Consider the following 26861-nt stretch of genomic DNA (forward strand, 5'->3'; position numbering starts at 1 on the left):
AGGCTGTCCAGGCATAAGGCACAGACATCACCTCTCAGCAGGTTAACACCACCTCTGAGCTCTTCAACCAATCACACACTAGAATCTAGATGTAGGTCATTCAAGGAAACTTTGCCTTCAGACAAAAAAATGATTGCTTTTCTTAGAGTGGCTTGAAATATGATTCAACGTGAACTGTTTCAAATAGTTTAGCAATCTATTTTGTTATTACTATTCTAATAATGTTTAATATTTCATTATCAAATCATAATAACAATGATTTATAATATGAATTAATAATCTTTGAATCAGTTTATGTTTCCAATCTGAATTCAGAAATTGAATTTAAAGTTTCTTTGTTTCAGTTGTTACCTTGTGGAGCCTGAGGGCTGTCCCGAGGTGACCCCTGACCTTGTTAATGGGTGATGCATTGTGTGCCCTCAACTGGATAGAAGTAGGTTAATGTAAATATAGCTAGTATGAAGCTGTGGGAGCTGGTGGGTCTCTGACACACAGGCTCAGTATGAAGACGACGTCACATGTTGCTTTCATGGAGCCCTTTTATCCAAATCAACATGCCCAGTCAAATGCTCTATCCCCTAAACTCTTGGCTTACATCCCTTTTTTGCGATTTACCTTTTAGAATTCACTGATTTTATGAGATTTCCTGTTCCAAAGATGACCAAGTTATGCTGAACAAGAAAATAGTCTTTGTCAGACATGTTTTACATGGATTTTGTCCTAAAACACCATTACCACTAACGTAGATCAAGGGAAAAAAGTGAATTTTATTTTTTCCTTTTTACAAAACATTTCAAAGTCAACCTCAATAAGTTAAATCTAATAAAGACCTGCAAGCAGCGAATCATCAAACTTAAGTGTTATCCAACTCAGAAATGTTCATACCGCAGAATTGACATGAGAGAAGAAAAAGACCTTTACATGTTTTGCTGCTCTAGTACAATGAAAAAAAATATTTATTTTTACAGACAATACAAAAGTTCAAGCTGTAACGGTTTCATAAAGTTTCTCATGCTTAAAAAATGCTGAATGCTGTTTTAAAGAACATGGATGTATACATGAGCTTGTGTGATCATGAGTTAGATGAGAAACGAAATAAAAGGCAACTGAGATGGATGGCACAGGGACACTCTCAGCCAGCTCTCCCTGCTACCCCACAGCCACACACAGGGACACTCTCAGCCAGCTCTCCCTGCTACCCCACAGCCACACACAGGGACACTCTCAGCAAGCTCTCCCTGCTACCCCACAGCCACACACAGGGACACTCTCAGCCAGCTCTCCCTGCTACCCCACAGCCACACACAGGGACACTCTCAGCCAGCTCTCCCTGCTACCCCACAGCCACACACAGGAAAGTAAAGCACAGAGCACCACGACACCACAGGCAGCACACTGACAGTTACTGTTCATTTTCTGAAAGCTTTCTGAAGTGCTTTATAGCAGTTGTGATTAGTAATCACTACTACTGAGATATTATGGCCTCCCTGTATCAACTCAACTTCACATATCAGCCGTTTACAAGTACAAGAGATGATTTCTGTGAATTAAAACATTTTGATATTCACTTTCAGTGGGAGGAAGTAACTACACAGTACCCCCCCCCCCCCCCCCCCCCCCATATTTGGATACAAACAGATGCCTTCAGGAAGGTTGTTGACAAGGGACTATGTGGGGCAGAAGGACTCAGCCAAGCCAATCAGCATTCCTTATCCAGTCTGAACTTTTCTGTGAATTTCTGTCAGTTCCACCACAGTCGTTGAAAGTGAATCCAAAATGCATAGATGTCACATGAATTAAAAGCCTCATCCCAGATGTCAGCCTGCCAGACACACTGGTGAGCAAACATGACACACACACACACACTCTCATCTACCCACCCCAAAAATGTGTTTCAACAGCCTTACACTACAGGTTGGGAAAAAACATTGTTCAAGAAATGGCTCTTAGGTGCCTGTAATAACTCACTTTTTTTCACGATTAATACAAATAAATGTATACAAATTAAATGCATGGCAATGTCTGTTACAAGTGATGCTATGGACAGTACTAGAGTGTCAAAAAAGTAAAGAGTCCTTTCAACGTAGTAGCGTCGTGAGCAGTTTAGAAAAGAATCCGGATAACAGTGAGGGTTACAAAGATACATCTTCACATGGAATATAAACCTGAATCACTTAAAAGGTAGGAGAACCACATACAGAGAGAAATGAAATATCTAGGTGCAATGTCATTGGCTCAAGGGTCATGTGATGCAGTGAAGGATGATGGGTAGAAATTAGAGTGTGTCCATTCCAGTGAACTCTGTCAGCCTAGAACAGTTTGGGGAAGGGGGGAGGAAGGATGGAGGGAAAAGATAGAAAACAAAGAGACGTTCTGATAAGCTTAGACACTTTCATTCAACAGTGAAAGCTTTGCAGATTTATATCTTTAAGGTCTTCTGATGTTGTTAGCCTATAATGTTTCCATGCATATGGATTTAGCAATTGATTTTGATTGAAACCAATCAAAAGCACTCAGCAAGTACTGGTAAACACACTGACAGAAGTTGTCAACTTAATGTTTACCTTCAGAATGGCTACGCTCCTAAACCTGCTTACATTTTACAACAGGCTTTTTAATTTTTCTCTCACATATGACAGCATTTTCCCTTCAAAACAGCATCACATCACTTATTTCCAACAGCATTGCTCTGCAGGAATCAAATGTAATTACAGTGCTTGCACTTTTTTTTTCTTCTTTTAATTTTCCATTTTTTATACATTTTCTTACTTTCCTGACAAGGAAACTACTATATCCAATCAGCATGCCTCAATACTATACTAAACTACTGCACATTAACCAAAAGTAAAAACACACTTTTGTTAGCTTTGAATTAGCAAAACCCTTATTTAAGAATCAGGCTACTACTAAAGTCTAATGGCCAAGAACTAAGGACATTAGCTATGGGACTAAAGATGTTCTGTTGGAGTATACAGTATGTGGGGGTTAATTAGCACACAGTTGTCGCTGTTGGCTTCTGATAAAGGGAACAGATTTGGGGACTTCAGGAGGGTGTCATAGATGACGGGTCGTTCCACATAGCTGCCACGTCCCTGAACCTGCCGTTAGGATTGTGGGAAAGCAGCATCCGTTAGTTCCTCACCGGCCCCATGAAAACCGCTTACAGAAATGACAACAACGTTTTTACTGTGCATTCCTGAGCATGTCAATGCAAACCAGCTTAAACCTTCACTATCACCCAGACTGACTCAGTTCACGTATTAACATTTAGATTGTGTAAAAATCTATCACCCAGACTGACTCAGTTCACATATTAACATTTAGATGTTGTAATGTTGTTAGATTGTGAAAAAATCTCTTAATTTTCTTTTGGGGAAGCTTGTGTATTATGTGCTTTGCTTCTGCAGAAGTATCATTCTGAAAAAATGCTATTTATTCTGTTTGCTGGTAGAAAGTCTTTGTGGAAAGCTGTGAGCAGATAGTGGTCATGCAGCAGGAGAATGCAGCGTTTTGTCTACAGCTGAGAAGCCTGGGTGTAGGAGACATGTTATCTAGCAGCAAACTCCCTTCCTCACCATTCCTAGGGTGACTGTACTTGGTCCTGCGAGGACAGGGGTATTGATCAGTGAAGGGCTTGGGAGGGAGTCAGAGGAGGTGCCAGTGAAGGGCTTGGGAGGGAGTCAGAGGAGGTGCCAGTGAAGGGCTTGGGAGGGAGTCAGAGGAGGTGCCAGTGAAGGGCTTGGGAGGGAGACAGAGGAGATGTTCCTTACATCTGTTCTAGACGTAGGGAGTGTTTTGGGCCAAACATCCGGGGGGCTTACTTTAAAAGATTTAGATTTCTGTTGTAACACTCTGGTAGTGATGGTAACAGTGAGGACACACCAGTGACACTGAAGTTATTTGGAGGTAAAAAAGACTTGTTTGCTAATGAAGCAACCCTGTGGTGAGACCAGCCAGCACGTGTGAACTTGCTCACTTCAGAGACAGCGTCATGCTATGCCAGGTGAAGGTTCACCTGGCGTTGATGAGATACTGGGCCAGGCTGATGTTTACCTGGCGTTGATGAGGTACTGGGCCAGGCTGATGTTTACCTGGCGTTGATGAGGTACTGGGCCAGGCTGATGTTTACCTGGCGTTGATGAGGTACTGGGCCAGGCTGATGTTGGCAGGGGTTCCTGTAATGGTGATCTGACGCTCAGACGAACCCTCCATGGCGTTAGCAATTTTGATCTGCGCCCCAGACATTTGTCGGATCTCATTGATCTTGGTTCCCTGGCGCCCGATTATGCAGCCTATTAGCTGGGAAGACACACCAAAGGTTCTTAGAGGACATGCTGAAAGGCCTTGGGCAGTATCTTTCAGGGAAATCTTTGAGGCAAGCGTGTAAGAATAGATTGGCATTATTAGTTCATAAAAGGGTCGGGATCAATTACATCTAAATTTTAAAGTAGTTCTGGTAGTAAGGAAGAAGGTCCATTATTGAACAAGTCTTCAACAAGGTCAAACATCCATTTAGCTTTGAGGAAATGCTGATTACACAGTTCACCAGAACAATGAAGAGGTTCCACACACGGGGGGATGTTTACAATTGAACAACATTTCATCAGTTGAAATGGAATTCACCTCAACAGAGGTTGGACCATTGTTGTGTGGATGGGTTACTCCTCTACTCACATCATTGGGAATGGTGAGTTCATGAGTGCTGGCTGGGGGACTGGCATCCAGACCTGAGCAGCACAGCAGGCAAGCATGGGAGGAGAGAGAGAGCACAGCACAGCACCACTTATCACCAACCATCAACCATCAAACCAGTCATGCTGTATTGAACTGAGAGCTGCTGGGTCCAGACTTGGGTGTTGGGAAGACGGACCCCAAATCACCCATGCAAGGGGGAGTTTGTTCATGTTCTGTCAAAAGGTGAAAAGCAAATAAACTGTTTTGCTTCAGCATCAACCACATCCCTTGCATACATTTCAAAGGCAGAATTATCGGGATTTGGCCAAATATATTTTTCTAGGTAAATATTTGGTTATTGTCACATTTTATAAACCGGAGGGCACAAGGACAGAAAATTGAATCGATATTTTTTGTAATTCTTTTTTCTGTAACACAGATAAAAACTAGCCTTTTATTTTGAAGGAGCCAAAAGGTCGTTTTTTTAAATCAATCATTCTTGTCGTGTTATGAAATGGTAATCGTCAAGTCCTTGTAGATGACCCTGTTGTAAAGGTATAAAATGCATCTTTATTAATAAGACCTTGGTTTTGTGGTTTTCAAAATACCTGTAGCTGTATATTAAATAAGCATTGTAATAAATGGAGGTCCATTTTTTTGTTGTTGAAAAATTCAGTATCTTTTAAAACCTGGATGTAGAGTCTGCGATGGTGTGATGTGTACGTACGATTTGGTGAACAGTGGATAGAAAGCTTCCCACGAACCAGCAAGGACAGCTGTGATGTAACATGATGTTTTAAAGCCCAGTGCACACGCACAGTTAAAACTATGATGTTCCCGGGGTGAGACCTTGCCTCAGAAGAGAAACCACATCATGCAGAGGGGAGCAGCAAAAACAAGGAAACTATAACAGGACAAGAGTTGAGTTTTCACAGGCAGAGCATCCACCAGGGGCAGGGTGCTCTAAAGGAACGGGAAGGGAGAAAAGAGAGTGTTTCTAAAGGTGCAAGAGAGAAGGCAGGAGAGGGCTTGTGGGTACGTACCAGGGAAAGCGGGGGTGGTCTGTCCGAGAGGGGTAAAGGGGGTTTGCTGCATAGCCAACTGGTGGAGCTTGGTCAACTGCTGAAGGAGGTAACAGGGAGGGATAGGATAACTAAGAGGTTATTGTTACAAGATAGGTCACCAAGAAACCAAGTCAACCAAAAGTGAAGAAATGTGAGGAAAGGAGGACATGACAGACTGTGGCGGAGGATGAGAGAACAAAAAAGGACGGAAGGAAAGAGAGAGACAAAAAAAGAGAGAGAGAGAACCTGAAGGCTTATTTTGATCTTTGTTATTTTGGCAGTTGGGTTTTCAACAATTATGATGATGAAGTAGTTGTTTGATTTTTTGTCCTAGGTCGTGGTATAATTATCAGAGGGGTTAAAGTTTTATGCAGTCTGGTTTGAGGCGTCCCACATTGTAGCTACAACAAATTAAATTATTGATCCTGAAGGACATGATACATTTCATGATCACTACTGAAAAAAACATAAGGAAACCCCCATCAGTATTTTAAACAGTGTCTTTTTTATAGAAACCAGGTGTCCTGATTTGTTCTCAACTTCGAATTATTGTCCCCCACAAATATACCTGACCCCATAACCATTTCTTAACTAGAGCCAAAGATGTTCAACCTTGTGGTGACAGACAACCTTCATGTTTCTGTCAGTCCTACACTTTCCCCATATCAAACTTTTTACTCTCCTCAGCCATCTGTCACCTGCATCCGGAATAGAATGACAGGCGCACGAGAAGGTTTCTCACCCTCTAAGAGGAGCTTTAATGAGGGTGGAGAGGGTGGAGAGCACCTTCTTGAGTGATCGTAACGTCAACCGATGACTCCTTCATCATCAATCACTGCTGTCTTCCGAATTAAAGGATCTGACATGCGATAGCTTTGGAGATGCACTCACGACGAAGACGGATGAAGTCAAATTATTAATGGAGACTAGATGGCCTTGTGGAATGTAGGTAGTGTCCACACCCCAGACCAGCGCTTTGCTTACACATCCTTTAGTTCCCCACAATCAACAACTGTTCTTGTTGTTGTGAAATATATGATTGTTGCCTGCTTTTTTCCACTCTTACACTTTTGAGGTTCTTGCTGTTTAATTGTAACTTGTCTAACTACATGCCCTTATTGTTACATTTACATTTAGTCATTTAGCAGACGCTCTTATCCAGAGCGACTTACAGTAAATACACGGACATTCCCCCCGAAGCATGTAGGGTGAAGTGCCTTGCCCAAGGACACAACGTCATTTTGCACAGCTGGGAATCGAACTAGCAACCTTCTGATTACAAGCCCGATTCCCTAACCGCTCAGCCACCTGACTCCCTATTGTTCTTCCCTTTGGGACTTATTTGGTTTTCACAATGTATGCATCATGTTTGGCTACCCGCAATGTTTGGGACTATCTCGTTGTTATGATCAGTGACCTATGCACTTTTGTAAAACTCTCTCTTGGAAGTCGGTTTGGATAAAAGCGTCTGCTAAATGCATAAATGTAAATGTTCTACGTTGCAACCGTTCAGCAAATCTAGACACTGTTGAGTCTTCTGGCGTGTGGATATATTTTATAGCTTGGGATCCTCATTTAATCTGTTTAACATTTTTAAATAGTATCTGCCAAAGGATGAAGTCCAATGTGGATCATTTCTGATAAATTGAATTACACCTTTTAAAATTGTGTTTTATTGCTCGTTAATATGTAGCCACTGGCACGAGAAAGCCATGCAGACTACTGTTGATGACAAGATAGCGGCAGCGTACAGTACGACAGCAAACTCACATCTGGGTGTGGGATGGCATACTGTCCCTGAATCGTGTAGGCCTGTAAACAATAACATGTACAAAGACAACTTTTAAATGAATTACATTCAAACAATCTAAAGATAGTTCTTCTATTTGCTCAATTCCAATTGAGCAAATAATTACAGCATTGACATTATATTTTGAAAACTGTATGTACAGTATAATATGTATACATTACTCCTAGTGACAGTGTTCAGGAGCTTACTAAGACAATAAAATCTAGGTATTTTCACACTAAGCAGCCAGACTAGTAAATTATTTCAATATGTAGCATCAATGTTAGTCAGAAAATGAAAAAAGTAATTTGCAGCAGCAGTAGCAATCACATTCAGTAATGCTTTCCAAGGTATTTTAGATTTTTAAAAAGCGTGCATGCCAGTCATTCCCTTAGGGGTGCAGCCGGGTTGGTTATACAACAGTCAACTGTTCCCATACTGGCCTTTCTCACACACTGCATACACATTTGAGTTTTTACTTCCAAACAGAAGTTTTCAAAGTTGCTTTCTCAAAGAACAATTTGGACAATTTATAACACATAATGCAGCGAGGGGGGGGGATTCTTAGATGGCCGCAAGTTCAAACCCTTTAAACCACTGCTTTCAACATAACTTAACAGCCTTCCATTAAGAAGTGACCCGCAGCAAGCTGGTTCTACTCCTTCCTAAACTTGCATGTTTCTGGGCTGGGAGCAGTAACAGGCAGGGTATGTTTCTGGGCTAACTCTTACCTGGCCACCTGAAAAGATGACGGGGGTGGAGGCAGGCTTGGGGCGGTAGGGGATTGTGGCACCTTTAGGTGGGGACTGGGGAGAGGGCACAGAGGGGAGAGAGGAGGTTAGGTAAGGACACGTGGGTGTGTTGAGAGACATAAAAGACCAACTCTGATCCTTGACCTACATCAAGGACACTTAGGAAGCTCACCAAATATACTGTGTGTTGTGTAACTTGTGTGATTAATGTCACTGTAATTGAGCAGCTTGAGTTACACTCTAGGCTTCTTGTTCTCCTTTCCTATCCTCTCCTTTCACTTCACGTGTGAAAAAGTTTTGAAAGGTAGAAAAAAAGTTTTGGAAAAAAGGTTGGAAGAAATAGTTTTCAAAAGGTTGAAAAAATAATATCGACAACAAGTTTAGAAAAAAAAATTATGAAAAGGTTGAAAAAAAAAACATTTCCCCCATCACTGCAAAGCAGAACTGTGTCTTGTTAGGATTGGCGTTGATTCCACCCCCTTACAAGTGGACTTGCCACTCTCTGAGTCGATTTGGCTGGCGAGAGTTTTAAAAGCTAGCAGCAACATGGAGCAAGCTAGCTCCATTTATTACCAGTGTTGTGCTGCAAGTCCCTATAGTTCCAATACTAGCCAAGCAAGTGAACATGTTAACATGGAGGCTAGCCACGTGCAGGTAGCTATGGTAAATTCAAACGGACAGCCGCTGGATAAAAACATCATGGGTACGTTTTTTCATATTAATTGTTTGTGATGACCCAAGCTGGTCAAAGTTGCTGACTATCTGGTCTTTTTTAAAGCTTTTTTGGTTGCTGCTTGTGAGACCGCTGGTTACTGTAAACAAGGTTTGAGCAATTTTTTGTTCTAATCCATGGCGCCCACCCAGTGGCAGTGCCTACTAGTTTGTGGCGGGAGTTATTGCCCTATAGCCTAGCCTACCTGATACTATACTTTGCTGTATCGGATCTGTTTTTTCTAGTCTTTGTGGATTGACAGAGGCTCAAGTGAGGTAAGATCTAGAGCTAATTATAGTGGCAATGGGTCGCAAAATCGCTAGCTAGCAAACTAGCACAATAGGCTAGCTATAGTCGATATACTTCTGAGTGCTACTCGCCTGCTAGGACAGTGAATGGTACCATCATGATCCCTAATAAAAAATGCAACTGATGAAATGTGGTTATTATATACTGTACAGTGAATATATTTGATAGTCTAACTCTACAAGAAAATGTAGTCTTAGTCTGAAACAAGCTTAGCTATATTAGGGACGTCTGACAAGAATGGATGTTAAACTAGTGTTAGCTAACCGCTAACGTGCTACTTAGTAGACATAACACATCCTGAAATTAAATTGGTCCATTCTTCCCCAATACTCTACCTCCAACATGACCACACATATTTGCTTGACACACTGGATGATGGCTTCTGGGGTGCCAGAGATTGTCACTGCACGCTCTGTCGAGTTGGGCAGCATGTCACCTGCCACCTGGACCTGAGAACCTGTGGACTGCAGCAGGAGAATGTCATGAGGCAATATAACACAATATAGCGATTGTGTTTGATCAAGTCTATGCTTCAAGTTGTTACAAGGTAGATTTCCTCAAATGTGAACCAGAATTAAAAAATAATCAATGGAATATGAGTCGTGTTGATGAGTCGTAGCTGTTTTGCTGAAGAATCAATCGTTACAACAGCTTGTGGTTAATCTTCTAAAAATCCCATTTAATACACTTACAGCCATTCTCCCTAGCTTTTTGGTGAAACGAATAGTCTCTATTAGTCAAATGACAGCAACATAAAACAATCTTCTTTGTTATCATGTGGGAACAGAGATTGCATTATGGAAAGGTGAAAGACAAGATTAGAAAGCGACAGAAACTGTTTGTGTACCTCTCTCATCTCCTTGATCTTGGAGCCTCCCTTCCCGATGAGGGAGCCACACTGGCTGGCCGGCACTACCAGGCGCAGGGTGACAGGGGGCTTGCTGGGGGCAGGGCTGTTGCTCATGGAATTGATTATATCCTACAAAATGAGAAAATGTTTTGATTAAACAGTGTGAAATGTGTGACACGGTCTCAAAATAGCTTTAATGTTGCCGTTTCGATACATTTAGTTGAGTAATTGCAGAGTACCCTACTTTTAGGAAAAACGTTTCTCTGAAATTGGTGCTGCAGTCACTGAACTCAGTCACTCAGTTCAGCAATGACTCGTTTAACAGGCAGATACAATTAGTTTGTTGCCCCCCATGGGCGTTTTGTTGACAGATGTCGACAGATTTTTAGTAAATGATGTAAGATATATCCAGGTTAGAATGATTACACAATACCTCTTCAAACTTGTAGGCAATCATGGCAAAAGCCTTAAAGATGGCATCTGTTGGGCCTGTGATGGTGACGATCCTCTCAGGGCAGTTGCCCTCAGAGATGTTGATTCGTGCACCACTCTGAAAACAACACATCATTAGTACCATGTGCATTATTTTTTTGTTGCTTTGGATAAAATCGTCTGCTAAATGAATGAACTGTAAATGACAGCCTTGTTAGTGAGATGGAAACTGACCTCCTCTCGCATCTTCTTCACGGTTTCCCCCTTCTGGAAAGCAGTGAGTCAGAATACCTAACTGGTCAGAATGTGTGCTTATATTCACGAATAACATATGTGGAAAAAAGCATAACATTCATACATACCTTGCCAATGATGCTTCCAACCTCCTGAAATGAAATAATACTCAAATATCAAGAAACCTCCATGCATGTACATTTTTTTCCAACTAAAATGCAGTTCTTCACAGCATTGCTTACAGAGGTGAAATGGTTGTGTTGTCAGCCAAACATTTGCATGCCATCTGTCTTCATGGCCCTGGTGGGGCTCAGTGGGGAGGGTCAGCCCTGGTGGGGCTCAGTGGGGAGGGTCAGCCCTGGTGGGGCTCAGTGGGGAGGGTCAGCCCTGGTGGGGCTCAGTGGGGAGGGTCAGCCCTGGTGGGGCTCAGTGGGGAGGGTCAGCCCTGGTGGGGCTCAGTGGGGAGGGTCAGCCCTGGTGGGGCTCAGTGGGGAGGGTCAGCCCTGGTGGGGCTCAGTGGGGAGGGTCAGCCCTGGTGGGGCTCAGTGGGGAGGGTCAGCCCTGGTGGGGCTCAGTGGGGAGGGTCAGCCCTGGTGGGGCTCAGTGGGGAGGGTCAGCCCTGGTGGGGCTCAGTGGGGAGGGGCAGCCCTGGTGGGGCTCAGTGGGGAGGGTCAGCCCTGGTGGGGCTCAGTGGGGAGGGTCAGCCCTGGTGGGGCTCAGTGGGGAGGGTCAGCCCTGGTGGGGCTCAGTGGGGAGGGGCAGCCCTGGTGGGGCTCAGTGGGGAGGGGCAGCCCTGGTGGGGCTCAGTGGGGAGGGGCAGCCCTGGTGGGGCTCAGTGGGGAGGGTCAGCCCTGGTGGGGCTCAGTGGGGAGGGTCAGCCCTGGCTGCCAGCACCAATACTCCTTCACCTCCCCAGCGAGGTCACATTCCCTCCCACTGCTGTAGGATGGCTGAGACACAGGCAGGCCCCGCTGCACATGCTAAACATCCCCCTATACTGGAGCCTGACTGCTGCAGGCATCAGGTAAGGACAACCACAACCTGATCTTATAGTTATTGTTTGGCTGAGAGGACGCTTATGAGGAATTATTTTTGCTGTATAAATATTATTGAGGCAGATTAGCAGTCACGCTAGTCTGATGTCCACATGTAAAAGGAGCTGGTTGCTTCAATCCTCTTACTCATCCTCATGACCCTGGCATGTTTCACAGCCATGTGCAAATATGCTTGAATAATATATTTTCATGCATGTTCCATGAATACACATGACAACCATGCAAGGCAAGATTCATGTTGAGTGCAGCGGTAGCTACAGTGAATGTGTACTTACTTTGCCATGCATGAGGAGGCGGATGGTGAGGGTGACATTGAGCCCCCCCTCTGACTGGACTTTGGTAGGCTCCATCCTGGTAGTAGTGGGTGGTGTGACAGGTGTGTGTGGTCCTCAGGAAGGGGAGGAGTGTGATGGTGCTACAGCCGGCCAGTCACCTGGAGAGACAGCCATGGATTAAAGACTAGGATTATGCCCAACCAGGCTTCTTTCTCCAGGAGTCTCAATCTGGGTCATTAACATTTTAGCATTTATTTTACATTGCATATGGAATCCAGTTATTACAATATCCCTAATTGCGTGGAAGTTCCCGTTCATCTTGTGAGATTAATCAAGTTCTTTCACCAACTTGCTGTACAACACAAGGGTGAGCACTGAAACCAGGTCAATTATGGGACAACAAAGATTAAACTATAAGGTCTATAGGTTTTCATTCTACTCCCATTTCCAAAACTCAACAAAATTAAGAACATATGCTCTGTTGTAAGATAAGAATAAAGTGTGCTTTCTCTGATAGGCAGCACAATGACGGGCTCTTGCTTGTACTCAAGAGAAGCAGAGTTTGCGTGGTTCCAGTGAGTCCTACACGACGCCTAGATGACAAACAGGAGAGAGATGAAGGGATCAGGTGTGATGAACTGAGGCCTGCTGGGGAGGAGGTGCTAACAGGATGGATCAAACAGGTTAACATAAGACCCTGCAGAAGCTCTCTTAAAGAGTGTGTGTGTGTGTGTGTGTGTGTGTGTGTGTGTGTGTGTGTGTGTGTGTGTGTGTGTGTGTGTGTGTGTGTGTGTGTGTGTGTGTGTGTGTGTGTGTGTGTGTGTGTGTGTGTGTGTGTGTGTGTGGAATGTGGAAGCGTGTCCATAAAAAAGTGTGTGTTATTTACTCCTGGTGTTTTCATGAAAGAAAGCCAGTTTGATAGATGTCAGGGAAAGGAAAATACTTAATTTACAGCCAGCAGTTGTCCAATCTCCCAGAAGTAGTGAGACTGCATAAAGATATATCTGTGGTGCATGGAGCAGAATGAACCCATAATGGCCTCACGCTTGCATAATGGCGTCATCATGCTTAAGGCTGTTCCTACGTTAAGGTTTTCTGATCTGAAGTGTCATCAAGGCACGGCTATGCAGCCTTATATTGTGACTGAAACTGAACCATGTGACTGAGGAAACTGTTTTTATTTTATTCCACCAGTCAAGCAATTCCTAGTCTCAAATATTACAAATATTTGATTCATTTGCAACACATTCGCAAAGTAAAGGTAGTTTTAGATCTGCTTCTTACGCATTGACAAGTAGGGGAAGGATGTTGATGTGGATGGTTTACAACCCCTCAGAATACAGAAGTGGGTCAAGCTTTCAGCTCAGGGGCTTTTGGATCCTTCTCTTTAGTGGCCCTTAAATTAATCCCTTTTCACACATGCTCATTCTCTCGTTCTCTGTTTTAAAATCAACATACTCAGGAACCATTCAAGTCCTCACAGACTGAATAAACAGTGAGAACAGTGAAACACTGGGTTTATGAAAATTAAGATTTAGAACCACATGCGTAGGACTTAGGTAAAATTGATGATAAACGTGAAACTTTACGGTCTAAATGAGATGTACGTGTACACGTATATGTGTATTGATGCAAACGTATTCGAATTTCAAAGGAAAGGTTTAGATTTGATGCAGGAGTGTTGCTTTCGATGCCCAACACTGGTGCCAGCTGCCAACAGCGGTTGTTTCCTAAAGCATTTCACTGTGATATCCATCACATTGGCCTCAGCATGATAACACTGGCACCCTCTGCATCATAGAGGAATCTGGGGACACCAGCTGTCCTTCCATCAGCCACAGAGTCAAAACCTTGATGGTGTGCAAAATCGGAATTGAGCTTCAAAGACCAAATTTTTCTCTCTTTTTGGGTGTTGAGACGAGTGAGAAGGGCCCTCAGATACAGTAGTTATGGCTGGAGCGAGAGGGGTATTAGGCAAGGGGCCTGAGCATGATTTGTTGCATTACACATCAGTAATCCTGGCTGTGCATCAGGGGATGCAGACAACAAGTGATTGTTATTGCAGATGACAACCCCGGGCATTCGGCCCTCTGCGCCACATTCTCAGCCTTCACCCACTACAAAGGATTACACAAGGAGGAATGGGTTAAAGTTGAACTAAGGATATTCAGACGGGGAAAATAAACGAAATTTCCATCTTTCCGTGACTGTAGTTGCTCAGATTGACAGGTGTAGATGGAAGGATTCTTTTTTATAAAGGCCAAACGGGCTATGCCTTCAAAGGTTTGGAAAAGGAGCGGTGATTCATTCTTAGGACTACAAAATGCATCCAAACAAGCATACTGGTGTTCAGTTGTGAAATTTGTTTTTTGTTAGAAGGTAGCAAAGCAAGGCAAGTTTCCTTTTCACAAAAACATTACATGAAATTCTCAAACAGACAATGCAATGTGGCCTTTACTGCTTTTGTAACACTGATTCAGTTGAGTTCCACCTCCTCTCCAGTCAGTGGTTGCTTTGCTTCACCCTCTATAGTTTTTATACCATTTGTGTTGTTTCCATTACGAGCTCGGTTGGTGTCACCGCCATGAGATGACCTTGTCCTTGTCAACACTGAAATCTATGTCCACTGGTGCGATCACTAGGTGTATATCCTGTGGGATTTTAATGGTATATTGACGTATAGCCTGTTCGGTTGTTCTAAGTGTTTTGACATCAATAAGTTATCTGACTTCATAGTTTGGTTCATATCTTAGCTAGTGACATGCCTTATTAATGACTACTAGGAATGTCATAAAACAGCCATTTGAGCTTCTAGCTGGTGATGAATGGAATATTCTAGAGCTGAACTACAAAAGGTCCACTAAACTGTCACACGTTTATCCGGGGTTTTCATGTGACGGGAACTGATGTTGCGTCATCATCCACAGGAACAGTGACTGCATCCTGGTCTCCCAGGGTCCTAATCCCACACACCGCAACCTCAGCATGTTTATAATCCCACTCATGGGGTCTTTACAGCAGGAAGGTTTGTCTTCTTCAGTAACTCTTATGAGACTGTGCCTAGTGCACCTGTAAGCACCACATTTATCTTCATCAGCAGCACAGGGCCCACTGCCTCCTGTCTCCCCCCCACACCCCGCCCTCGCTGCCTTCCTCTCCCCAGATGGCAAACACACTACATACTGATACCTTTCATTGCATGTTCAGGTTTATTACATGAATACTGTTATACTGCCGTTAAAATTATTATCTTTATTTTTCTTAGTTCTGTGTCCCTTTATCTTTTGTGGAATAATGTAAACAATATTTTAAGGATGTTATGTTGGTTACACAAATTCCATGAAACCTTCTTCGATTTTTTTTCCGTATGCTAACGTTGCACATTCATGTTTACATTTACATTTAGTCATTTAGCAGACGCTCTTATCCAGAGCGACTTACAGTAAGTACAGGGACATTCCCCCTGAGGCAAGTAGGGAGAAGTGCCTTGCCCAAGGACACAACGTCGATTGACACGGCCCGGAATCGAACTGGCAACCTTCAGATTACGAGCCCGATTCCCTAACCGCTCAGCCACCTGACTCCCTGTTGTACCGCAAGGGCTCCCATGACAGGGTGTTATTAAAGAGAACATTTCCTAAGCAGGCTAACTGAAGTAGCTGAATAAATATGAATAACCTTGAGTAGATTTACTCAATTTGTTGTATGGAAAGAAAAACCTGCGTTACTGCTAAGCCTCGACACACCAAAGAAGTATGCAGGAATGTCTTCTGCTTTGGTCGTTGACAGATTTAGAATATGACGACTGCATCCATCTGTGGCTGGACCACTGCAGTCGACAGACAATAAACACATAGCAATGATGCACTTCATAGCTTTTAGTGAAGATTAATATAAATTTAATGTTATTAATGAATGCTATCCTAAGCATGTGGCCAATGTGTTTTAAACCTGTTTCTCAAGCAGCCTGTGTCTGAGTATAGCAGCGTGTATGAGGCCTTCACATCCTTAGTGAACCATGTGACCGGCCGTGGCAGGGAGGGAGGGTCCTTCCTAGCCTGAGAGCCGTTTCCTTTGTTAGGGCTCGTGTCTGGAGGGGGGAGGGGGGTGGGGAGTAGAGCCCTTTGGCTCAATAGCTGTAAACCTGTCATCCAAGATCAGTTGGACTCAGTTAAATCTCAGCCTGAATTACCATCAAGTGCTGTGGGCTGCTCACATTGTTTCAACGCCACCTAGCATTAGCATGAACAGCTAAGATCGCTAATTAGTGTGCGCTTTGCTAGCTTAGCCTGCTCCGCTTGCTCCCCTCCGCTTTGCCCTCTTAAGTTAGGCTATGTGCTGGTACAGGACTATGGTTATTTATCTCATAGAACCATTGCTGGGTAGAACTAGACACTATGCATGTGATGCTAGCAGATTTGAGCACAATGATGGCGTTCACAGGGAGGATAATGCAGATGTGACTTGCAGATAACACCCACTGCTCATGTGTTACCGCCCGCGAGACATCGTAGCATTACGCTCCAATATGTCTGTCACAACATGGTCCATCTCTTCATGGCTGCTTTTTAATGTTCATGGTACTATTCTGACTGGGGTGGGGATTCTTCATCTGTGTCGTACTGTACCGGAGCCTGCACTGATGGTTGTAGACACTGTGTCTCGCACAACAGAGAACTGACCTCTATCAGGTGTATTACAAAACAAACTTCATAGCTTCAGTTAATGTACTGATGGCAAATGTTATCTTGTATAACAAAAATAATTCTCATGTAACCACAACTAAGGGCAATGCATTGAGGATACAATGTAATATAATCTCTCTCATGGTGAAAACTCCCCATGAATTCCACATTGGCATAACAAACTACATGGTCCTAGCAAATGAAAGTAGTAATGGAAATTTCTATTTTTCAATATTTTTTTCTGATAAATGTATCATTCCAATGGAATCTAATTGAATGTACCACATTAGGTGTGGATTCATCTTGAACTTGCGTCCATGTCAAATATCGCTCAAAATGTCTAGGACACATCAACGATCTTCAACATATATCTAAATACTAACATCTGACCAAAACTGTACTCAACATCACATAGTCAGAAATGGAAATGCATTACTGTGATTTGAAAAAGATCTACCTTTGTACTGGTCCAAACAGTTGACACATTCACCGTTAACAAAAGATTAGAAAAATCGCAGTCATAAAATAATCCCCCCGCCTTCGTTGTCTTCTGACTCAGCCCAGACACTACTCTGACACCTGATTGGCTCTGAGATTTGGTCATGTGGGCCAGAATTGCGGCACATGACATTCGGGTTGGGTAAAATGCTCAAAAACACACATAAATTGACCAAAACCCAGTAATGGATCAGCCATAGTCAATGTCTGCAGTGGTTGTTTGGAGAAATGTTGCCTGTCAGACCGTGGTGGTTCCAGTACGCCCCAGATCCCCAGTCCCCCGGGGGGGGGGGGCAGAGGGGGCAGGGTTGTGGGTGCTGCCCCTAAGGAATGGGCGTGGGGTCTGGGTGGCACGATAGCTGAGCCGTCTACAGATGCTGCACATTCTCTTCAGACCGCTACATCCAGGGATTTCTCGCTTTGGAAATTATGTCCAGGATGCCTGATTTTGGGCACTGGCACCACAACGTTTTGTGACAAGTAGAAGTTAGTGTCATTGTCAACTGCTTGAACCTGCATTGCTACACCACCACCCAGTTCCTCTGCTCCTCTGCCTGCTTAGTTTGATCTGTCTCAGAGCCAAGCCCCAGGACAAGCCCCTCTGAAGAGGCATGCCTCCCCGCTGTCATTCACCATCCACATCTCATCAGCAACTACAGAACCCTCTGCAGATTCAGGACCACATGATAAACCCATGGCCACATCCACTCCTCCATGGTAAATGGGAATGAATCAGGAAATACTTGTGTTTGAAGGAAGCTGCTTTGTTGATACAAAGAAACAGTGTTGTGGCACTTTTCCATGTTCTCCATCACTGTGTGACCGGGATGGCACTAACTATACACAAAAAAGCAGTTGGTTGGGATATATCTGGTCATTATGTTATGTAGATATTTTATTGTATCATCATTATGATTTACAGCATGGTCACCTAGCCAGTCCCTACATGGCCAGTAAGGTGGATCCAGGATAAAGGCAGAGGCCAATCACATCCTCATCTCTCCCTCACTTAATCGGTCCAGATAGGCGTGAAAGGCAGGCTGGCGAGGAGAAGAGGAAAATTGGAGGACGTTGTGATTTTACGATCCATAGTCTTCAGAGCATGATCATTAGTGTGTAGTAGGTACAGGGCATTCTTAACTGTTTTAATGACCTCCTCAGAACGAAGCACAATTACTGCTGCCATTCTGTGCACATTCACTGTCACAAGTGTGTCCAAAAATCAGGTCGAGTTATTTACCTTCCATAGAGGTTTTGCCTATAGTTCTTGATTCGCAACATAGCGTTTTACTAACATTGCAAAATGTGTCAGTTACTTAAAGAACAGGATTAAAGGAGACCCACATACCCCCCCCCTCTCTCTTCCCCCTCTATACCTCCACCCCCCCTCTCTCCCTCTCTTTACCTCAACCTCTCTCTCTCTCCCTCTCTTTACCTGAACCCCCCTCTCTTTCCCTCTCTTTCCCTCCACCTCCCTCTCTCTCCCTGTCTTTACCTCCACCCCCCTCTCTCTTCCTCTCTTTACCTCCACCCCCCTCCCTCTCCCTGTCTTTACCTCTTCCCACTCTCTCCCTCTCTTTACCCCCATGCCCCTCTCTCTCTTCCTCTCTACCTCCTCCTCCCCCCTCTCTCTCCCTCTCTTTACCACCTCTCCCTCTCTACCCTCTCTCCCTACCTCCTCCCTCTCATTACCTCCTCCCCCTCTCTCTCTGTCTCTGTCCCTCAGTACTCGATAACTGGTATATGAAACACAGACCTCTGCAAAGTTGATCCTCTCACAGAGTCAATGTTAATAGGAGTTGACCTCCCACCCAGCACCTTGTTGATCGACCTGCAGTAATAACACAAGACTTCTGGCTGAGAGATGTATGTGGAGAGGCCAGGTTCAACCCTTGATCCCAGCAACACAGCTTACAAAGCATTATGAAATAGTGTGTTTTGGTGCAGTGGGAAGGATTGCAAGGACAGTGTAGCACTGAAAAAAATATTTTGATTTACCATAGTTCTTTGCAAGTCCACTTTCAAAATCCCAAAGTTTGCTTAAAAAAAAAATCCCAGTTATGGTTTTGGATAATTATTCCTAAAGAATCTATGAACAAGTCAAGTATTGTAGACTGAAGATAATCTAGGCCCCTAGACTGTTCCCTTTGTTGTGGATGATTTTGTTTGATGAAGTAACATATTTGTCATTTTTCTCCTGGTTAATACTCTGCAACCTCTTATCAATGCTAGATCCCTGGGCTGCTGTTTACAAAAACTATATTGGGAGGGAATCAATTCTCTTTCTGGTGGTGGTTTGAAATGAAAGGTGCCAGCCTCCTTGAATATTTGATTTGATTGTGTTACATGAAGAGTGGGACATGTGATCTGATTGTGTTACATGAAGAGTGAGACATTTTTGAAAGGATCAGAGTAGAAAGAGGCAAACTCCAGTCTCAGTTCCAATCATCCAAAGAAGGAAAATCATTCGCAAGATGGACGTACTATTTTCAGCCCTTAAGTCACCACTGTGCTTCTGCAGAGTCCCAGTTTGACTCTAATCTGTGATATGCAGCTTGCGATCAGTCATACTACATAAAAACATTACTTCTGTTCAGTATTTTAAATCGAGTGGTAGGCCTACACTTTCAGCTTATGGAACTGTCAAATCCATCCAAATGAAATTGGAAGGCGCCAGTATTTACTGATGGCTCTGCTAATCAAACTTAACAGTTGAAAAATAGACAGGTAATAGCATTAAACACGATTAATCCATTTGGTGGACAGCCAATAAAATTGGACACTTATTTTGAGGGTGTGTTTCTTTAAACTGGATAATATAAAGCACTGTACACTGCAGTGTCAGGGATGAGTGGGCAAGCGGCAGATTCAGTTACGAAAATAAATACTTTCAGTGAAAATGAATTTCCTGTGTCATCTCATGGGTGGCATATCTACCTGACTGGAGAGATATTTCCACAAGTCCATCTGTGTCACCACAAGATATAAGCTCTACAAGATCCCATCAGTTCAGGCTAACTTGAATGGCACCCAGACAGAGGGGCATCTGAATCAGATGTTTGTGGAGGAGAATGCTGTGAGGATGCTTGATAAATGTCTGGGCCAGGCCACTGAGCCAGACAAACACTGTTATGGAGGTGAGCTTGTCACAGTGATGTATGCTTAGCCACATGACACTGACCCATCTAGGTGAAGTGGAGGTTTTCTATTTAGAAAAGTAAAGTAATAAGTGTCTTCTAGACTCCCTCAATAGCTTTTTGGGTGGCTGTCCACTCTACCAGAGATGAGAAGTCTCAACTGGTTTTGTCATTTCAGATCAGGCTCATTCATTCTTGAGTTTATTAAAAATAAATTTTTATAATAAAAATAAACTTTGGTTTTTGAGGGACTCCACTCTCTATTTAGCCTGTTTATTCATACATGTAACCCACCCACCCCCATTTAGACAGTGTAAATTAAGGAAATCACTAATCAATCCTACAACCTTTAAAGTCCTCTAAAGAGCCCTTAGAGAATTGTTTAGCAGCACAGGCAGCTCAGCGCTAGTGTAAAGTCAATTTATAATTTTGGAGCTGTATGCTACTTTCCAGCAAATTATGTTCAAGGAATCATGTTGGACATAAACCACATTTAGACCAATTGGACTGACCTTGTGTTCTGAGTAATGATTACTGTGCATACCAGCGACCTGTATGACCCGATATTCCTCCAAACCACAGTGTGATGAGCAGTGCCCCGGGGTATTTCAAGGCTATCTCCACCGGCATCCATAATCGTTCCATCACTGCTACCTGTTTGTACCCCTCCTCCCAAGTGGCAGTTGCAGCAAAGTGGAAGGAAGGCGGGGGTGACTGCTTTCATGTGAGTGTGGCTGGAGAGAATGCTGCAGGGTAGATTAACTGCTAGGCCGAGTGTGTCATAGTGGCGGCACAATGATTGACTTGGAAAAGCCACAGGGTTGGCGTGGCGTGGGTGGGGGTCCCTCTGTGGGGTGTTACAGGACATGCAGAGGTTCCTGTATGTGTAGGTATACAGGCACCATAGGTTGGAAAAAGACAATCAAACTCACAACTTAACACAACAACATTCACAGCAAGAAATTATTGGCTGGATATTCTCTGGATTCTGGGGATGTGATTTCAGAATAGGAATTGGAACAGATTTAGTATGCTGAGTGTTTTCTAAGCATAAACACAAGCAGTGAGAAGCCTGTATCTGGTGTCCACTGCCCCCTAGCAGCAACACCCCTCAGTCACACAGTCAAACCTGCTTATTCACAAGTGAACATATGACTCGCAGGCTGTGTGTGTCATTGTGAAATGAAGCTCTTCCCACCATTGATATGTTCATGCAGAACAGACACTGGCACTATGAGAGTGCTCACATCCTAAAATGCCCTCATATCCTGCCTCTGCCTTTTAATAATTGAGTCAATTAAGGGTTTCTTCTTCAAGCTCATTATAAGAGTCATTTGATTTGGCTGTTAAAAGCTTGGAAAAAGCTTCTAGTGGGACTGTCTATATGTGTGTGTTAGTTTCCTCCAGGATCATAATGACTCTTATTGAGAGACTTGTTGCTCTTGTTGGTTAGTTGTAACGGTTTTAAATTCTTGTACTCGCTGTGAAATATTCTACTGTTGATTGTTTTTCTACAGGTACACTCTTGCACTTTTTGAGTTTTATGTTGTTTAATTGTAACTTGTTTAACTGCATGCTCTTACAATTCTTCCCTTTTGCACTTATTTGGTTTTTCACAATGTATGCTTCATGTTTTGGCTGCTCGCAATGTTTGGGGCTCGTGTTATCATCAGTTTGTCTCGTTGTTATCATCAGGGACCTATGCTCTTTTGTAAAGATCATAGCTCTTGACTCATGACATTATGTAGAGGTGTGTGTGTTAGTGGATGTGTGTCTGAATGCGTGTGCCTCAACAGTAATGTGTGCTGTATTCTCTAAGTCTGGGACAATGATGACTGTCAATGCATGCTCACAATACGCAGACTGGCAGGAAATGAAAAAGAGACAGCATGTGTACAGCGTGTCCCTGTCAACACAACTTCATTTAGGTTAGGGCACTGGCTTGGTGTGCGTGTTGGAAATGAAATCATGCACACAGTATCAGAAGAGAGGCAGTACAAAACACACACTTCACTGAACACCATGTGAGAATGTGTCCCTGCTAACACCATCGTTGCAGACAGAAAGAACATTTGAGAGGACAATAAAAAGACTAAAATCAAATATTTATATTTTTTGGGCTCAATCTGTCAGGGAAACTAAGGTGGTTGTCTGCAATCTGCCTACCCTCGAGGACCTGCACACCTCGAGGACCCTGAGGCGAGCGAGGAAGATTGTGGCCGACTCCTCCCACCGTGGACACTCCCTGTTTCAGTCACTCCCCTCCATCAGGACCAATACCTCACGCCACAAAAACAGTTTCTTCCCTTCCGCTGTTGGCCTCTTCAACAAGGCCAAGGGACCACACTGACTCTAATGACTTCTTGCTTAAAACACACTGCTTTTTGCACTGCATTACAATAATGGTATCTTGTACATTTGTATTTTTTTTTATATTTGTATTTTTGTATTTTTATATTGTAATTTACGGCAACTTATATTTTATTTTATTGTATATTTAATTCTATTCTAATCCCACTTAGTACTGCTAGTTTATGTACCCTTAGTATAGATAGTCCACATATTTAAATTTTAGGTATATGTTTATTGTATGCACCTTCCTGCCAAAGCAAATTCCTTGTCTGTGCAAACTTTCATGGCGAATAAATCCCATTCTGATTCTGATTCTGACTACAACTCTTTACTGTGTTCAATCTAACTCGACGTCCTGGAATCAGGCCCCACGTACCTAGTTGATTTGGATGAGCGCTTTGCGGTTGCCCGAAAATATTTGCCACCATGTTGAGCTCCCACCCTGCGTGAACAGAGCCCAGCCTCTTTGTGCGTGTTCACCTAAAACTCCAGTTACCTTGAAGCCAAATCAACTCCCCCACACCTGCAGCATGGACACTGCAATAGTTCAGGACATGCTGTATCTAGTGTGTTGTGTACAGTAGGTACCACACACAGTAGAAGAATTTCCTCTGTCAGCCATCCCTTTTCCCACTGCTGACGATGCAGGGAGCCAGAGCTAGCGTTGTTTCTGGTCTGACAGCAGCACCTACTGCCCTTGAGCAGAACCTGCCAGAGTGGCAGAACTGCTGCGATGACGAAGCTCCCCACAGGAGGCGGAGAACCTTGGAGGAGGTGAGGCCTGGAGAGGCTGAACACACAGCCACCTCAGGACAACACAGAGGAAAATACACACACTCCAGCATTTCAGACCCTTACAGTTCAGCATGAGCCCTGAGGGCTAGGTGTGGGGCAGGAATTTGGACAAAGCACTTTCTGTCAGCACATTTTACACCGGATTGAAAGCAAAGGCATCAAACTGCCACTGCAATCAAACTTACTCATGACTCTGTGCGGACTGTGATGCATTGTGATGTCTGCTTATCGGTGAGGCACAAACTTAGTGTGAGACCTGTTCAGTAGGAATCAGTTACAAAACGGCTTCTTGAGTTGACCATGAAGACTCCAACACACTAGCATGAAGACTCCAACACACTAGCATGAAGACTCCAACACACTAGCATGAAGACTCCAACACACTAGCATGAAGACTCCAACACACTAGCATGAAGACTCCAACACACTAGCATGAAGACTCCAACACACTAGCATGAAGACTCCAACACACTAGCATGAAGACTCCAACACACTAGCATGAAGACTCCAACACACTAGCATGAAGACTCCAACACACTAGCATGAAGACTCCAACACACTAGCATGAAGACTCCAACACACTAGCATGAAGACTCCAACACACTAGCATGAAGACTCCAACACACTAGCATGAGGACTCCAACACACTAGCATGAAGACTCCAACACACTAGCATGAAGACTCCAACACACTAGCATGAAGACTCCAACACACTAGCATGGCATCACAACCATCTGCCCTTCAGCCCCCGAAGAAGTTCTGCTTCCTAATTGAAATCTAGCCGTGTACCAGGAATCTAGTATTTGGAACTACAACACAAGAACAGCTAGTAGAACTCACCAGAGCTGATCCCGGCTGAGGCTTCTCATATATGGAGGCAGGGAGCTGAAGGTGGAGGAGGGGAAAGTCGACTTGTGGTTCCGGACGGATCAGTTCATCAACCTTTACACTTCTCCCCAGGTTGATAGCCAGCCCATTCTACAGACCCCAAACACGCATGCAAAAGGTGAAAGTCTAGTGAGTTGTACATAAGGATTGAAAGTTACACACAGTCTGTAAAAATACACAATTGTGTTAACCAGGTGTTATCTGCTGTCCAATATTGCCGATTTTAATCAAACAGAAATACGAGATTTATAGGCACTTTATACTGAGGATGTGAGTTTGAGTTATTGTGCTTGTCTGTGGGTTTACGATTGCATAAATGTTTGCCAGTGAATGCGTGATTTATGTTTTTGATGGATTCATGCTGTGTTCACATTTGCACAGTATAAGATACAAATTAACAGTTCATAAGGGCAAATCTTTTTTTGCCATTTCTCAGGAGTGTTTGCATGTAGACATTTAGACCTAATTTAGAAAGGGCTTCCTTGAAACTTATGTGTTTAAAGGTCATTCTTTAGGAGGAATAAGCTCTCTGACCAGGGGTCCCAAAACTCTCCTGGGGTTTCTGGTCCAGGTCATGTGACCTTGTGCTGTCCACCTTCCAGAGGACTGGGGAGGCGTGGCCTCTTCCTGAGGAGCAACATCAGAACGGCAGTAAGCAACACTTCACACTTGGAGCACATTTCATAGTCTTCAGTGCAACACAATGTGATTTGCAAGTGGAAGTAAAACAACAAGTAGGAATACAAAGTAAAAGGCATAATTATGTACCTCATGAAACATTTCTTGTCTGAAAACTAAAAGCAAGCTGTAGTGACTAATATGAAAAACACATGCAGCCAAAAGCTCCCATCAGAGTCCTGTGTTGCTCCGGTCCTTGAGAGACCGTGTGTGTCTGCTGCTGCGAGGTGGAGGAAGGACAGCGCAGCTGGGAGCTCCTCCACAGCGCGCTCCTCCACAGCGCGCTCCTCCACAGCGCGCTCCTCCACAGCGAGCTCTTCCACAGCGCGCCTCCTCAGTGATTAAGTAGAGAAGGTGTTCTCCACACCCTGCAGGTCCCAGCCTTCTATGGTGAGTCTGTTTGGTGTTCCACTGTAGTTACCTGAGTGAAGCAGACTTGAGTTCTTCAGATGGTTTGGCTGAATGCTTGAATTTCTTCCCGCGATCGTCAGTGGTGGATCTGAAGAAAAAAGAAAAAAAAACATCTTGCGAAAATACAGTCTTGATTTTTAATCTAATGGTTTGGTCTTCCCCAATGTTAAGTAGAGTATGCGCTGAAATGCTTGAATTAGTGGGTATGAAACTGAAATGGAATCTTACGTAGAGCTTTCGTTGGATGAACAGGTCCAAGATGACACCCCAGGGAAAACAGGGGAATCCTGTGAATGAGAGGGATTTCAGGTGTGAGAACAGCACTGATGACACAGACACATGGTATTCTAAGGTTACAGCACCCTCTGTTGGTTTTACATGAGGACTGACTGACTGTTCACTCATAAATGATCCCTCCCACACACAGTCTCTCTTTCCTTCCTTCTGGTTTGTCTCTCTTGCTCTCCCTCTCTCTCATTTAGCACACACAAACACAACCACATCCACCCCCCCCACCCCACCCCCGCCACACACACACACACACACTCCCACGAAGCGCTCTCCTCCGTAAGAACTATGACGACAGTACTGCCCCCTACTGGGTTATCAGGTCTCTTCTCAACAGATCCACATCATCTCTACACAGGGACAAGGGGTGTTGTAGACTGAACACCACCCATCCACATCACCATCTCCACCAAAACACACACACACATGTACGCACAATACCAGACACACACATCACCGCACACATACCCCTCCACCAGACAAGTACATTACATCCTGTACCATATAATTAACAGTACCAACACACACACACACACACACTTCAGCACAGTACCATTACCATGTCTTAACCCCCACACACACAAGCAGATAATTAAACCCTTTAAACGGTCTCTGCACCCCCCCTTCCATCTCTCACACATGCTAATCTCCTCCTCAGAAGATGGCCTGCGATGAGATCTGAGTGGCGGGGAGATGAACGGGGTGGCGTCTCAGAGGTGGAACTATTAGAGCGCAGCAGAAGAGGAATCAGACGGTATTAACGTTTAATGATGTCTAAAAAGGAGAGCTCTCATCCCCTCACTCTCTCTTCTCTTTCACCCTCTACTTAGACATTTCCTCCACTACCTCTTCACCTCCACAGAGCCCCCCCTGCCCAAAGGCTCTCGCTCGGCCGGGCCAGTCTGGACAGAAGGGGGAGGGGCTGGGTGGAAGGCTCTTAAACAGATCCTTGGCAGTATTTAACCTTTACGACCGGGGCAGGG

The 26861-nt window shown here is 44.0% G+C and overlaps 1 protein-coding gene across 2 annotated transcripts; it reads right to left on the bottom strand.

Annotated features, from left to right (window-relative positions):
• Positions 1 to 783: 783 nt before the first annotated feature.
• Positions 784 to 25874, bottom strand: pcbp3 (poly(rC) binding protein 3). 2 transcript variants are annotated; one of them, XM_067252789.1, is made up of 16 exons: positions 25819 to 25874; positions 25601 to 25678; positions 25036 to 25128; positions 24454 to 24591; positions 12147 to 12304; positions 10945 to 10968; positions 10817 to 10849; positions 10584 to 10700; positions 10148 to 10279; positions 9636 to 9764; positions 8259 to 8333; positions 7509 to 7550; positions 5718 to 5796; positions 4675 to 4727; positions 4130 to 4299; positions 784 to 2309 (listed from the first exon to the last, which is right to left on the bottom strand). In XM_067252789.1, exons 5-16 carry the CDS (start codon positions 12219 to 12221, stop codon positions 2276 to 2278), a joined length of 963 nt encoding a protein of 320 aa, XP_067108890.1. In that variant the 5' UTR covers positions 12222 to 12304; positions 24454 to 24591; positions 25036 to 25128; positions 25601 to 25678; positions 25819 to 25874; the 3' UTR covers positions 784 to 2275. The 2 variants fall into 2 exon arrangements, with proteins under 2 accessions (XP_067108890.1, XP_067108881.1); XM_067252780.1 differs by lacking the exon at positions 784 to 2309 and adding an exon at positions 2907 to 3098.
• Between the last annotated feature and the right edge of the window lie 987 nt (positions 25875 to 26861).

The sequence above is a fragment of the Osmerus mordax genome, chromosome 2, assembly GCF_038355195.1.
Source record: "Osmerus mordax isolate fOsmMor3 chromosome 2, fOsmMor3.pri, whole genome shotgun sequence".
NCBI lineage: Eukaryota > Metazoa > Chordata > Actinopteri > Osmeriformes > Osmeridae > Osmerus > Osmerus mordax.

What these genes read in the sequence shown, in the direction of transcription:
- pcbp3 (XM_067252780.1), bottom strand. Translation starts at nt 12,221, where the DNA reads ATGGAGCCTACCAAAGTCCAGTCAGAGGGGGGGCTCAATGTCACCCTC. An exon ending in TATGTGTGGTCATGTTGGAG is followed by an intron (nt 8,334 to 9,635) that starts GTAGAGTATTGG and finishes CCCTCTCCCCAG; the next exon opens with TCCCCACCTAAAGGTGCCAC. An exon ending in GACCACCCCCGCTTTCCCTG is followed by an intron (nt 4,728 to 5,717) that starts GTACGTACCCAC and finishes TGTGCTGCTCAG; the next exon opens with GTCTGGATGCCAGTCCCCCA.